The 15968-nt window shown below is 36.0% G+C and overlaps 1 protein-coding gene across 1 annotated transcript in view; it reads left to right on the top strand.

The window, feature by feature from the left end:
- UBXN2A (UBX domain protein 2A) overlaps positions 1–14982 on the top strand; it is a 39266-nt gene extending 24284 nt beyond the window's left edge. The window contains exons 4-7 of the mRNA XM_079940984.1: positions 1664–1770; positions 4620–4757; positions 5961–6119; positions 10252–14982. Coding sequence (XP_079797110.1) covers positions 1664–1770; positions 4620–4757; positions 5961–6119; positions 10252–10444 — 597 coding nt within the window. The 3' untranslated portion in view covers positions 10445–14982. The remainder of the gene's footprint in view (positions 1–1663; positions 1771–4619; positions 4758–5960; positions 6120–10251) is intronic.
- Positions 14983–15968: the final 986 nt, after the last annotated feature.

Below are 15968 nucleotides of genomic sequence, written 5' to 3'. Positions count from 1 at the left end.
CCTGGGCCCTCAGCAGTGAAAGTACCGGTCCTAACCACTGGACTGCTAGGGAATTCCCCTCCTCAGTATCTTTATGTGCTCTTTTCCTATTTGTTCTGTCCTCATTCTTTTCTTTTCTTTTTTTTAAATTAATTTTTATTGGATTATAGTTGATTTACAATGTTGTATTAGTTTCTGCTGTACAGCGAAGTGAATCAGTTACACATATACATATATCCACTCTTTTTTAGATTCTTTTCCTGTATAGGTTATTACAGAGTATTGAGTAGAATTCCCTGTGCTATACTGTAGGTCCTTATTAGTTGTCTGTTTTATATATGTGTTACTCCCAATCTCCCAATTTATCCCTCCCTGCCACTTTCCCCCTTGGTAACCATAAGTTTGTTTCCTACATCTGTGACTCTATTTCTGTTTTGTAAGTAAGTTCATTTGTACAATTTTTTTAGTTCTCATTCTTTTCTGTGAGTACCATGAGAGCAGAGTCTTGGCAGTTTGGTTATAGGTAAAAAAAAGAGGTAATATAGTATAGTGGTTAAGAGTATGGATTCCAACCCCAGCTCCACCCTTACTGACTGTGTAATATTGGGCAATTTAATTGATCTGTGTTTCTAATTTCCCATCTATAAAAAGGATAATAATAATAATACCCATCTTCTGTAGATTTTAGGGATTAAATAAATATATGTAGGGAAAGTACTTTAAACAGTGTTTGGTACATGTAAGTGTACACACAAGTGCTCTCTCAGGTAAGTACATAGACAGACAGATAGATAGGCAGGCAGGCTAATAATATATGCTATCATTATTGTGACTATTTTCCCTAACATCTTAATGGAGTGTCTGTTACGTATTAGGCACTCAATAAACATATGCTGAATGAATAAATGCTAGAGACAAGGGAAGGCCTCTAATAGTCTATTTTCTTAAATGGATTTTTCAGTCCTTCTGTGTTCAGCCTGAAACATCCCTGCATTCTACTGTATTTCTGAACCTTTCTATATTTCTACAGTGACTTCTTTGATTGAATGAGTGAATAAATAATGTTCTTAGGAGATGATCAACAAGATGTTGAGAGATTAAATATTGATAACAGTAACACTGATAGTTTATATTTGAAGGAATAGCCATTAATTACTCATAGTTTTTTTTTCCCCCTTTATTATTCTTAATGTTCAAAGTCTAATGTTCAAGTCATTTCAAAGTTCTTCTCTAACTGTTGAGAAGTCTGTTCTGGCCAGAAAGCTTTAGTGTCCTCTAAGACAGGGCACAGAATATTTTTGCAAATGACCTCTCTTAAAGAAAATTATTAATGAATTATTTTAAAATATTATTCATTGTTAACCATATTTTATGTGTACATTGTAATTTTTGATATTTTACATTTGAAGCTTGCTGTTAAGAATGGTATATTTAAAAAATTTGTAGCTGTGTGTGGTGATGGATGTTTACACTTATTCTGTAATCATTTTGCAATAGATATATGTATCAAACCATTATGTTGTATACCTAAGACTAATACAATGTTATGTCAGTTATATCTCTATTTTAAAGAAAAGATTGATATATAAAATATACACTGATAGAAGAAAGTTTCAAGGGACTTTTAGTTTATTAGTACATTTCATTTATTACATGATGCATTTTGTTTCTTACTGCTTTGCAGGCAGATGTAAGTATAAAATTATGGAAAAATGGATTCACAGTCAATGATGATTTCAGAAGTTATTCTGATGGTGCAAGTCAGCAGTTTCTGAACTCCATCAAAAAAGGGTAAGCAATCTTTGTAAATAGAGGGATATTTTATTTATTTATTTATTTTAAATTTATTTATTTTTGGCTGTGTTGGGTCTTCATTGCTGCCCACGGGCTTTCTCTAGTTGTGGAGAGTGGGGGCTACTCTTTGTTGCGGTGCGTGGGCTTCTCATTGCGGTAGCTTCTCTTGTTGTGGAGCACAGGCTCTAGGCTCGTGGGCTTCGATAGTTGTGGCACGTGGGCTCAGTAGTTGTGGCTCGAGGCTAGAGCGCAGGCTGAGTAGTCGTGGCGCAAGGGCTTAGTTGCTCCACAGCATGTGGGATCTTCCCGGACCAGGGCTCGAACCCGTGTCCCCTGCATTGGCAGGCGGATTCTTAACCACTGCACCACCAGGGAAGTCCAAGAAGGATATTTTAGATATATTTCATTTAGAAGATTCCTTTTAATGTTGTTCACATGTTCCTATGCATTCAAAGACACTTTTTCTTTTATAAATTCAGATTTTTTCATAAGGTGAGTTTTCTTAAAAGAACCACAGCTGTAATTTTGAAGGGTCAGGAATTTGAATTCTGACCAACCAAAATCTGACTTAAATTAATTCACTTTTTTTTTTTTTTTTTTTTTTGCGGTACGGGGCCTCTCACTGTTGTGGCCTCTCCCGTTGTGGAGCACAGGCTCTGGACGCGCAGGCTCAGCAGCCATGGCTCACAGGCCTAGCTGCTCTGCGGCATGTGGGATATTCCCGGACCAGGACACAAACCCGTGTCCCCTGAATCGGCAGGCAGACTCTCAACCACTGCGCCACTAGGGAAGCCCTACGTGTCTTTTTTTTTTTTTTAAACTGCATTGGGTCTTCCTTGCTGTGTGCAGCTTTCTCTAGTTGCGGTGACTGGGGGCTACTCTTCGTTGCGGTGCGTGGGCTTCTCATTGTGGTGGCTTCTCTTGTTGCGGAGCACAAGCTCTAGGCGTGCGGGCTTCAGTAGTTATGGCACGCGGGCCCAGTAGTTTTGGCTCGCGGGTTCTAGAGCTCAGGCTCAGTAGTTGTGGCACGCAGGCTCAGTAGTTGTGGCACACGGGCTCTAGAGCACAGGCTCAGTAGTTGTGGCGCACAGGCTTAGTTGCGCCGCGGCATGTGGGATCTTCCCAGACCAGTGCTCGAACCCGTGTCTTCTGCATTGGCAGGCAGATTCCTAACCACTGTGCCACCAGGGAAGTCCCAATATAATATATATATATATATATATATATTTTTTTTTTTTAAATTTTGACTATCTTGGGACTTCCCTTGTCATGCAGTGGTTAAGAATCCGCCTGCCAGGACTTCCCTGTACTTATTTTGGTCAGTTTTTATTTCAGAAGGGTTGATAGTATTCTACATCTAACCAATTTTTAATATATACATACACATATATAGGTCTCTATGTATGTATATGTACAACGTATATACAGATTTTAAATGGCTCTATATTATGTAATATAATTAATTTGGAATCTTTTTCAAACTAATACAGAAGTTGCAAGTGTGGTACAAAGAACTTTTCTAAAAGTATTTGAGAGTAAGTTGCTAAAGTAAAGTATTCAGGATGATGAGGCATCAGTTTGTATTTTTATTAAAAAGGAAATATATTTTCCTATGTAACCACAATACAACCATCTATTGATGTATAATATTATTACCAATTATTCCTCAGAATGTATTCAAGTTTCACTTTTTATCTTAATATTATCCTTTATAGCAAAAGCATCCAATTCAGAATTACACATTGCTTGTAAATGTCATGTCTCTTTAGTCTCCTTCAGGAGGGAACAGTTTCTCAGTTTTTGTTTTTGTCTGTTTTTAATGACCTTGACACTTGAAGATTATGGGCCCAAATTATGTAGAATGTCTCTCAATTCAGATTTATCTAATTTCGTCCTCGTGATAAGATTAAATTACACATTATTTGTAGTAATATCACAGAAGTAATGCTATCCTAACTTCAGTAGTAAGTTGTTCTTTGCTTTTCTTTATGGTTTTTTGCTTTTCTTTATAATTTTTTCATTTTATCTGTTTTTTTGAACTCTGTGTAAATGCAATGTGTTTATTTTTTGTGTCTACTTAACTTATTTCTTTGGGATATTCATCCATGTTGTTGCATATAGCTATAGTTGGCATGAATCCCAGAAGCAGTATAAGAAAGATAAATTTGATTATGTAAAATCAAATGCCAAACTGGGAATACTTGTTTCTCGTATATCCTGTAAATGGAATATATACATATTTCTTACAAGTCAGTAAGAAAAAGATAAAAAGAGTATTTTATGTTTGTACCATTTGATCTACTTTATAACAGAATAACAGTGTGCATGTGGTAAAAATGAATGACATATATCCATATACTAACATGAGAAAATTTCTGTGGTATATTGCTTTTTTTTTTTTTTAAGCAGTTTGCAAAATACAGAATAGTGTACATAGAATGATACCATCTTTGGAAAAAATATAATTATTATGTGGAATTTTACTATATAGAGAGAAAATTTAGGAGATACACTGCAAAGCTTTTTATTAGAGTGAGAGTGGAATTATAAGGACTGTCACTTTTGGGGGAGGGGGCTGTCATTTTCTTTCTTAAGTCTACATGTGTTTACATTTTTTTATGTCTTGTTTTTCTAGAACCAGCATGTAGCTATATTTTCATTTTAAAGAATGAAATAAGAGCTTGATTTTTCTCTATTATTTTAAATACATTTAGTTTTTATTGTATAGAATATATATGCCTCTTATTTCTGTATATTTTTCTATTCTTTTTACATGCACAGTATGTTTTTCAGAGAAAGAAAAAACATATTAGGGGCTTTATCACTTTCTTTCTTTACTTTCCAAGAGAATTACCTTTAGAATTACAGGGAGTTTTTGATAAAGAGGAGGTCGATGTTAAAGTTGAAGATAAGAAAAATGAAGTATGTATGTCAACGAAACCTGTGTTCCAGCCCTTCTCAGGACAGGGTCACAGACTGGGAAGGTGAGTAGGCTCATGATCTGTAATTTCCATAAGCAGAGGTTTGACTAATATTCAGCTTGTCATTATTTTACTATGTAGACCACATATATAGAGTTATCATTTCTCCCATTGGAAATGAGATTTTTCATGTTAACTTTTATGAGAACTTCTAAGTCATATTCACCTTAGTGTAAATTAACATATGCTGGCACTATACTAAAAAGTCATGGTGGCTGTTTTGGTTTTGTCTGATCAAAAGTGCCTGGCTTAAAAAAAAAAAAAAAAGTGCCTGGCTTAATGAGGACATTGGGCAAAATTGGGTGGCTAAATCATTTTTTCTCCCTTGCACCCACCACTTGAGTTTTGCCGTTAATGTCACAGAGTACATAGGCTAGCTTTTGGATACAGGGTTCTGTATTATAGTTACCAATGCCTTCAGCATTGTGTTCTCTGATCAGTATCTGAATTTTGAGGTAATAAAAGTGAAATAATGCCTGATAAAGTTAGTATCGGTATCAGAGCCTTTAATTATTGGGTTGGCCAAGAAGTTCGTTCGGGTTTTTCATAAGCTCTTCCAAAAAACCCGAACGACCTTTTTGACCAGCCCAATATTTTCAAACTTTGCAGTATTCATCTTATCTAATTATGCCTGTGGCAGAATATGCAAAGAGGTTAACTATAGGATTGCTTTCATTTTTATGAATTCTCATATATTAATTATCAAGATTGGTAAGTTATATAAATGCATATTCATCCACACATGTAAAAATATCCCAATGTGACTTTCAGAGTGATGAGGGAATACTTTGTTTCCTTTCATTTCCTTTATAACCCAAGGACTGTTCTCTACAGAGAACTTACAATTTCTTTTAGAAATTTTAACCTGGGGAGTAGGTAAAGGTAAAGTCCATAGATCTGTCAGCACTATAAAATTGTTCTGTAAGGCATGATTCAAATACATAGGTATACTCTTCAAGTATACTTGCGTAACAGTCCACAAGCTTACAACTTACTTATATGTGCATAATTTTATTAGATTCTTATGATAATCATGTATAATGGATATAACTGATATTAATACCTTTATGTGTTAGGGAACAGCTGTGACTAGCTAAAATCTTCCTAAAAGCTATACTTACTGTAAAGTTTTTATAGTAATGGTTTAATGATAAAGTTCTGCTTAATGAAAAACATGCATCTGACTTGTTTTCTGGATTTTCTTAGTGCTACACCAAAAATTGTTTCTAAAGCGAAGACTATTGAAGTTGAGAATAAAAATAAGTTGTCTACTGTCCCACTAAACAGTCTGGAACCCATCACTAATATACAGATCTGGTTAGCCAATGGGGAAAGGATTGTCCAGAAATTTAACATTTCTCATAGGTGAGTCTTCTATTTCATTATTAGTCTGATTTGTTCCCTAAGTTTTAATTGTATTTCTTCTTTTCAGGTCAGTCAACAGCTATTTTTAAGAACTAAGGATCTTAATAAATAGTTCTCTAAACATAATGTTTCATGACAATGGAAATTCTTGGACATTAATATAGTATTTTCAGTCTGTTTTATGGATTATCATTTCATTAGTTTTCCTGTTTATCTAGATACATAATTTTAAAAGCATTATTTTTAATATGTTTTTAAGTTGATCGTTAGCATTATGTGTGTATTTTTCTGTTAATTGTAGAAAAGGAATGATAATGCAGGAAAGTACTGAAAGAAATTGAAATCAAGTTAAATTCCATTACCCAGAGATAATCACTACTACTAGTTTGATGGATTTTTCCAGTCTTTTATCTCGTCTTAAAATGTTTTTTCATTTTAATTAAAGTAGGAACATATTGTATATAGGTTTCCAAGTCCCTGGGACCTCCTTTAAACTTTTTACATCTTCCCATCATTCTTTGAGCATTTTCTTGTTTATTGGCACAAAATTTTTTTTCAGGTTCGTTCTGTACGTTTTCTAAGAAGCCCTGGTTCTTTTTAGTGGCCAAGGGTATTGAGGATCTGGTTACTAGGTATACTTATTGCCAGCATTCCCAGGCCCTCTGAGTGGAAAGAGCTACAGGTGTCTATACATACATACACATATGCATATATATACACACACTAACACACACATTTACAAATGTATTTCTATATCTTTGCATAGCGAAAACCATGAGTTCACATAGATAGCTCTAATTTCAATCCACCACCACAGGGTTTATTCTAGTTTTCCCCTTTCCATATTTATAATTAACTTCTTCACTTTCTTCAGTTTAACTTTCTTCAGTGAGAAACCTGGCTCCAGTTACTCTCAATATATTTATTTATTTTTTAAAAATATTTATTTATTTATTGGTTGTGCTGGATCTTAGTTGCGTCAGGCGGGCTCCTTAGTTGCGGCTTGAGGGCTCCTTAGTTGTGGCATGTGAACTCTTAGTTGTGGTATGCATGTGTGATCTAGTTCCCTGACCAGGAATTGAACCAGGGCCCCCTTCATTGGGAGCACAGAGTCTTAACCTCTGTGCCACCAGGAAAGCCCCCAATATATTTATTTACTAATCAGTTCTCCTACATGTAACCAGTCTCCTTCTTCTACTGCTGCCTCCTCCCCAGCCTGGAAACCTCCCTCTTCCTGCTGGGTCTCTTGACATATCACATCATGCCAATGACCTGTTTGCCCTCCTGGGCTCTGGCAGTCAGTGCTGCCTATCCTCCCCTATGAGTGGTCACTTGCCACCTCTTTCTGGTTCTGACACACTGCAGTTGGCCCCTCCTCTGTATGAATGCTCTTTTTATTCTGCTTGAGACAGCCTGCTGTGTACCATCTCTCCTATATTCCTAACCCAACTTGGCTTCTGACACTCTGCACTGAGCACCTCTTCTGTGTGGACACACTCCTAACCCTGCTCATACTGCAACCGTCCCCACCTGCCTCCCTCTACATGGGCGCACTCCTCGTGCTGGTCAGACTCTGACACCAGGAAGCTGGGCCGCTTTCCTGTGCAGATGCCCTCTTCACCCAACCTGGGCTCGGATTCCCTGATCTGGGCCACCACAACTCCCTCTCATATCTGGCCTGTATGCCAGTAGGTTCTCATTATTATCTATTTTATACATAGTAGTGTATATATGTCAATCCCACTCTCCCAGTTCGTCTCACCCTACCCTTCCCCCCTTGGTAACCATAAGTTTGTTCTCTACAACTCAGGTTTGTTTCTTTTTAGGGAAATAAACTATTTTAATCCCAACTTCTTTGTCTAGAAAAATACTTCTGGCATTTTCAATAACAAATAGTCACCTACCATTTTTTTTCCCTGAATGACTTGAAGCATTTAAAAACCTTTGACTGGCCAATGGTATTTATTAAGTGATAATTAACCAAGCTTTGTTTTTTAATTGGAATGTTTAGTCCAGTTTTTATAATGTTTTATAATATCCTGAACTAGTTAGGTTTAAGGCTACCATCTTGCTCTTTTTTTTCTCTTTACCTCATGGCTTTTTATTCTTCATTCCTCCTTTCTTGCCTCTTTTTGAGCTTAATGAGTATTATTTTTTATCCTCTCATAGCTTTTTAGATTGGCATTTCTTTATTCTTGTAGTAGTATTGCAGAGATCACAGTACACATTTTTAATTTTTACTGCCCAGTTCCTTTAATCTTTATTGGGTTTTTTTGTATTTATATTCTTTGCCATAAGCTTTAGCCTTTCATTATCCAATTTTTGGTACCCAATAAATACAAGTGACCATTTTCTTGATTTTGTTGGTAACCTGCACAGATTAACAGAGTAGCAATTGGTGAATTTGATTGAATGGGAAAATTCTGTCTTTGGTGATGTCATATTTCATTAATTCTTGTTTGCACATTTTTTCACATTTTAGCATCTCTGGAATGGGGATACATCCTTATAATTTCTTGTTGGCCATATGGCAGTAATGACACAATTGTCTTTGCCTTGGCATCTGCCTCAAAGCATGCAGAACAGGTGTCAGCTCAATGAAGGATCATCCCAGAGACAGTAGTGGAGCACTTTTCAAAGTACTGCTGTATCATCAACACACCCGATGATACAGAAGGGAGTATTATGTGGAAAAACATGTACATCAATGAACTGAATCAGAAGTGATTTGAAGGATCTGAGTCTGAATAACGTTCAACTGTTAGGAATGACTTAACCATTTTATTCTAATCTTATTATGGAAGTAAGTGATTTGATGAATGTTTGTGTGAAAATTAGTTAAAAGTGCTCTTTCAATAAGTATAAAAATTCTAAGTGTTTAAGAAACTATTTTGTCATAATCTGGATTTTTAAAAATTTTAGTAGTATATAAAATGACAAGTCTTAGAATCAGTGGCATCTCGGGGGGGTTTTTTTGGCCGTGCCACCTGGCTTGCAGGATCTCAGTTCCCTGACCAGGGATTGAACCTAGGCCATGGCAGTGAAAGCCCAGCATCCTAACCACTAGGCCACCAGGGAACTCCCAGTGGCATCTTAATTTCGATGAACTGTATACGTACTTTCCCTTTCTAAATACACACGCATATACTTACATGAACATAACTTTGAGCTATCTTCAAGATAGCAGTGATTGGGAGGACTTCCCTGGTGGCGCAGTGGTTAAGAATCCACCTGCCAATGCAGGGGACACGGGTTCGAGCTCTGGTCTGGGAAGATCCCACATACCGCGGAGCAACGAAGCCTGTGCACCACAACTACTGAGCCTGCACTCTAGAGCCTGCGAGCCACAACTGCTGAGCCCATGTGCCACAACTACTGAAGCCCACACGCCTAGAGCCTGTGCTCTGTAACAAAGACAAGCCACCACAATGAGAAGCACGTGCACTGCAACGAAGAGTAGCTCCCGCTTGCCGCAACTAAAGAAAGCCCGCGTGCAGCAACGAAGATCAAATGCAGCCAAAAATAAATAAATAATTTTTTAAAAATCACTGTTATTAAAAAAAAAGGTTGCAGTGATTATATTACATTATAGTGTTTATTATACTAACTGAAAATCTACGTGCACTGGTTTAAGAATTATCTTAACTAGATTTGAAGCACAGCCTGATGTGGTATTGAAGAGGTACAGCCTGTGTCTGTGTAGGATTACTGGTTGGACCATTTCTGATCCATTCAGAGCAAGATATGTAGATATTTCTGTTATAGAAACTTTCAGGCATATGCAAAAGCAAAGATATGATATAATGATCCATCATCACTCAGTTCCCACTGAACTATGTTAAGCAAATCCCAGACTTCATATAGTTTCATATGTAGATATTTCAGAATGTGTTTCTAAAAAATAGAGACTCAAAATGTAACTCTAATACCCTTGTCACATCTAAGATAAGGAATAGTAATTCCTGACTATTATCAGGGGTGAACCTTTAAAAGATAGCCCAAGTGAGTAGTTACATCAACATAATTTGATTATTCTGGATTAACATAGCCAGGTATCATCACAAGTTATTACCTTAAATTAACTAATTCAGGTTTTCATAAAATTATATTAATAGTTTGTGCTATTTTACAGGGTAAGCCACATCAAAGACTTCATCGAAAAATACCAAGGATCACAAAGAAGTCCTCCCTTTTCCCTGGCAACAGCTCTTCCTTTCCTCAAATTACTAGATGAAACACTCACACTGGAAGAAGCCAATTTACAGAATGCTGTAATCATTCAGAGACTCAAAAAAACCGCTGAACCTTTTAAAGAACTTTTATAACATTGATTTTTGATACACTAAGTGGAAGGTTTCCAGAAAAATGATGGTCATAAGTGGACATGTACACCAAAATCGGGGGGAAGTCAGATTTGCTGAGCTTTGCCCTATTTAACTCCCTCCTGATGAGAAGATTTTAAAATAAGTACAAGTTAGGAAAATAAACTATGACTGGAAACTATATTCAATGAACTTTTCCCAGAAGGCTACTCAGAAAGAAAAATAGACTTATTTTCAAATACCAGTTATTTAACGTAAGATATATTAAATAACTATATCATTTAAAATCTTAATACGGTATAAATTAGCAAATATGTTCATAGCATCTTTCATTCAAACATCATTCCCAAACAGCAGTGATTTGTTTAAATGTTAGCTGTCTCAGATTTTTTTAAATAGCAATACATTAAAAAATTATACATGGCAGGTTAAAAACATCAATGCAATTTTTTTATATCTGAGATACAATCAAAAGGCTGAAAGGAACTGCTTTCACCACAGCTATGCCTCACCCTCAGAAGTGTTCCCAATTTGCATTGTCTAGTGGCAAGATACACTCAAATATTAACTTGGCAACAATATCTGGGATGTATTTTCATTTAAGAATAAAATTGTGTGGCTTAGTATAATGTCAGTATCAATCTGCTGACATACATTTCAACATTTTCTAAACGTATAAATTTAAAAGAATTCTTTTTTCTCTAGGAACCGCAGTTTATCCCCTACTTTATTTTCTTTCAGAAATTAGGGGTTTGGGGGCATCCCTGGTGGCACAGTGGTTGAGAGTCCGCCTGCAGATGCAGGGGACACAGGTTCGTGCCCCGGTCCAGGAAGATCCCACATGCCGCGGAGCGGCTGGGCCCGTGAGCCATGGCCGCTGAGCCTGCGTGTCCGGAGCCTGTGCTCCGCAATGGGAGAGGCCACAACAGTGAGAGGCCCGCGTACCGCCAAAAAAAAAAAAAAAAAAAAATTAGGGGTTTGTTCTTAGTTAACATTTGGAGCGGGCCATTTGTTTGCCACCACTCACATAGAATCTAATGCTAGTGTTGTCACGTTACTAATTAACATTTTTTAAATGCGTCATGTAAAGTATGGTTTTCTATTTCATACATCACACAGCCCATTTATATATTAAAGGATTTATTACATTATGATGTCAGTAAGGAAAACATGCTAGATTTTTAACTAAAACTGGTTACACTTCAGTATTTCCCTGTCAGATTAAATCCCCTTGCCTGACAATAAGTTTAAGAAGCTTTTTGCAGACGATCTATTGAATCATATTTAAAGTGAAATATACATTGAATGTGCCAAGGAACTAAGTGGCCATGCCTAACAGCAGTAATGTTCATAGGGTGCTGGATGTCTGCTGGAAAGAGCAGTTCTCAAACTTTCTGGTCTCAAGACCTTTTGTTTATGTGGGTTATAAATACTAATATATTTAAAATAAAAAAGTTATAAAATATTCATTAAAAATAATAAACATGTTAATATAAAGAACATATTTATGAAAAATGTCTATTTTCCAAAATTTAAAAAGATTTAGTGAGAAACGTGGCATTGTATTTCATTTTTTCTAAATACCTTTACTGTGTGATTTAAAGAAGACAGATGGAATCTCATCTGCTTCTGTATGTCTGTTGCAGTATCACACATCATGTAGCCTATAGTAAATGCTACTGTACATTCATGAGAAAGTGAAAAACAGCAAATAATGTCTTAGTATAATTATGAAAATAGTTTTGACCTTGCAGAACCCTTGCAAGAGCTAGTCTTATAAAGCAGTGATTTGCAGTGATTCTCAGGCCTTAATATGTAAGAATCACTTGGGAAGCTTTTCAGAATGCCTATTACCTGCCACCTACCACACACATTTTAACAATTCATTGTATTTGGGATGGGTTCCAGATGTCTACATTTTTAATCCCAAGTAATTCTTAGGTATGTAGTAGGAGAACCAGTCTTCAGGAAATCCTGCACTAAGCTTCCACCCTAATAAAATAAAACCTGTGTGCTGCATCATGGACAGTGCAAGACTCAACTGAAATCGGACTGTTAGACCTTTAAATTTTATTGTAGTCCACCAGTTTGTTCTTAGACTGTCCTCCCCCCCTTTAATTCTGAACTAATCATGAGATAAACCTGTGCTTTATCTTCTGTAAGCACAGCTGAGACAAGGCTGCAACATTTAAATGAGGTTTTTATTAAAGGCTCAGGGATAACAAAAGGGAAATATACACATAACTAGATGACCAGATTTATAAGATATATCTTATGTTTGAAGTTCATTTTGAGAATGCTTCCTTTTCTAGCTCTCAGCCTTCTAGGTGGTAGAGGTCTTTTTATCAAGAAGAGGGAGAACAAAGGAGAGCCTTTTCCTTTTGTCATTTACCCTCAGAAATGAACAGATATATAATAGAAAATATTTATTGTCTGTAACGTTTACATCTGTGGTAGAGTCATCTCTTTAGTAAAACAAAAATAATGGCATTCTTAAAAAAAATGAGGGGATGGTAAAATCAGATGTGACGTAAGTCATTGTTAATATATTTTCAAGAATCTGTAAGAAAATGTTTCATGTAGGCCTATCATGAAGCATTTTATAATTTTCATTTGCATAAATAGAAGTCAATTTTTGATTCTCCATATATTTCTATAAAGGGGCTTCTTGTTGGAAATATTTTTCTTGTACATATAAAAAGGCCTCCTTTGTGGATTTTCCAGTTTATAGTAATAACCAGAAGACACATTAGAGGTTTTCTTGTGTGTACATGCAGAATACACCCCAGAGAGAAGTTCTGTAGAGAAAGACCTGTCATCAGCAAGAACCCTCATTTTTGTAACTGTGAAAACTCTAATTAATGTGGATGATATTCTTAAAGGTTTTCTAAAGTGAGAACCATCTGATAAAGCTTTTTACATTAAAGTTTAAAATTCTAAAGTTGTTAATTAAATATGTAGAATACCCAAAACATGTTGACTTTAGAAAACAAACTGAATTTAGCAAGGGAAGGCAAACTTGAAAATAAAGCCAGCATCTTAGATGTGGAATATAATTTGACCTAAGTAGTTGTTTCAAAAGTGGCATCAATCAGTTTAAAACCATTGTTGGGGGTGATATGCAGTATCTAATTTTACAGATTCTAATTCATTGGTTAAATTACTATGCATTATCCAGGTTCTAAAGGTGATCTTATTTATTTTATATACTTCTGTCATTCAGAATACTTTTCATTATACTTAATTGTGTTGAAATTATGTATGCATCTATTTCAGTGCCTTAAAGTATTTTGAAAGCAATCTTGCTAATGGTTAAAGAACTGTCGTCTTGAAGATGAAATACTTACTGTTCATTAAAAGGATCAGTGAGATAATTTACATTTGTTTGTTATGAAATAGTTACATATGGATGCATTTGTCATTTTTATTTGGCAAAGTCATTCAGTTTGAGAATCAACAAACATTTATTAGGTACTTTCTGTTTACCAGGTACTTTAACCAATGTTACTTTCATTTAGTACTCAGAAGTGTTAAAATGTGGTATTTTTAATACTAACTCAATGGTTGTGTTTATTTCTTACACCATCCTTTGTGTCCTTAGTTGAACTAGCATGAAGACTCCTTAGTAAGATTTACCCCTTTACTCTTAGTACAAACCATTTAATTTAAACATTGCTCATCACACTGAATCTTCAAATAGAAGTGGCTTATTCAGTAGACTGATATTTGGCTCTTTGTCACTTGATTTAACTGTATGTTTTTTGCACAGATAATTCATATTCATTGGAGAAAATTATACCGTTATGCTACAATGATCTTTAGCTCACCTGTTATTCCACCATTCAGAGATAACCACTAATAACATATTGGTGTGCATCCTTTCAGATGTTTTGAAGTGTATCAGTCTTTAGTTTTGTTTCAAAAGACAGGCTTCTTGATTATGGTCGGCCTGTTTTATTTATTGAAGTCTATTTGTCTTTAAAAATTGCATTAGGAATATACCATCACTTTAAGCAGAATAGTAACTGTTAGGGAAAAAAATGCCTTTTAGTTACATTTCTGTGCAAAAAAGAGAGGGAGGTGTTTTTTGTTTTTATTCTGTTGCCCACTTCCCTTCAAAAGTAAAATTGTGGTAGTACATGCAACACAGTGTAAGAATTGTGAGTGAAGTGTTTCCAAACCTGCTGAAATTGCGTATAAAGTGTTGTGTTCAAACGTAAATTATCCAAAGAAACTCATCTTGAGTTTGTTTAGTTTCCAAGAAATTAAATATTTAACACATGCATTATCTAGTTATCTTTGCACTATTTGCTAGGGCTGCAATCAAGGAAACTGAAGGTACCCATTTTCTAGATTAAGGAATTGAGGCATAGAAAATGGGATGACTTGCTTTATACTGGGTAGTGTATACTTTCAGGTTAGATTTAGCTGTAATGGGAAATCCAAAATAATAATGGCTTACAGAATACATTTTATTTTATTTCCCATGCAGAAGTCCAGAGGGAAGCAGTTCAGAGCTGCTAGATCAAAAGTCATGACTCCAGTATTGTTAATCTGCGGATCTCAGCACCAGTTAACTTGAGGTCTTCAGATAGCCTGTTGGCACCAGCCATCACATTTGCATTTCATCATTTCATCATTTCATCCAATAGAAGAAGCATACCCATTCCCTTTTTGAAAAAAGCTATTGAGATGTAATTCACATACCTTACAATTCACCCATTTAAAGTGTACAACTCAGTGTTTTTTTAGTATATTCACAGGATTGTGCAGCCATCACAATCTGATTTTAGAACATTTTTATCTCTGAAAGAAACCCCATGGGGCTTCCCCTGGTGGCGCAGTGGTTGAGAGTCCGCCTGCCGATGCAGGGGACACGGGTTTGTGCCCCGGTCCGGGAAGATCCCACATGCCGCGGAGCGGCTGGGCCCGTGAGCCATGGCCGCTAAGCCTGTGCATCCGGAGCCTGTGCTCTGCAACGGGTGAGGCCACAACAGTGAAAGGCCCATGTACCGCAAAAAAATAAATATAAAAAATAAAAGAAACCCTATTAATAGCCTTTCTCCACCCTCAGTTCTAGACAGCCACAAGTCTACATTCTTTCTATAGGTTTATTTATTTGGACATTTTCATGTAAATGGAATCATACAATATGTGGTCTTTTGTGACTGGCTTTATTCACGACATAATGTTTTCAAGGTTCATCCATGTCGTTTTATTGCTGAATAATAGTCCATTGTATGAATATTCCTAACATCCTAAACAGCCATTAGTTGATGGACATTTAGGTTGTTTCCACTTTTTAGCTATTAAAAATAGTGCTGCTATGAACATTTGTGTTCAGGTTGTTGCGTGATCATGTTTTCATCTCTGTTAACATCCTCAGGAGTGGAATAAATGCTGGGTCATATAATTTCATACTTAACTTTTGAAGAACTGCCAAACTTCTCCAAAGCACCTGCACAGTTTACATGCCCACTAGCAATGTATGATTTTCCATATTCTCCCCAACGCTTGTTACTGTCTT

Source organism: Stenella coeruleoalba (assembly GCF_951394435.1).
Source record: "Stenella coeruleoalba genome assembly, chromosome: 13".
Classification (NCBI taxonomy): Eukaryota; Metazoa; Chordata; class Mammalia; order Artiodactyla; family Delphinidae; genus Stenella; species Stenella coeruleoalba.
The sequence above is the reverse complement of the archived record's forward strand: the minus strand, read 5'-3'. Positions and strand labels throughout refer to the sequence as shown.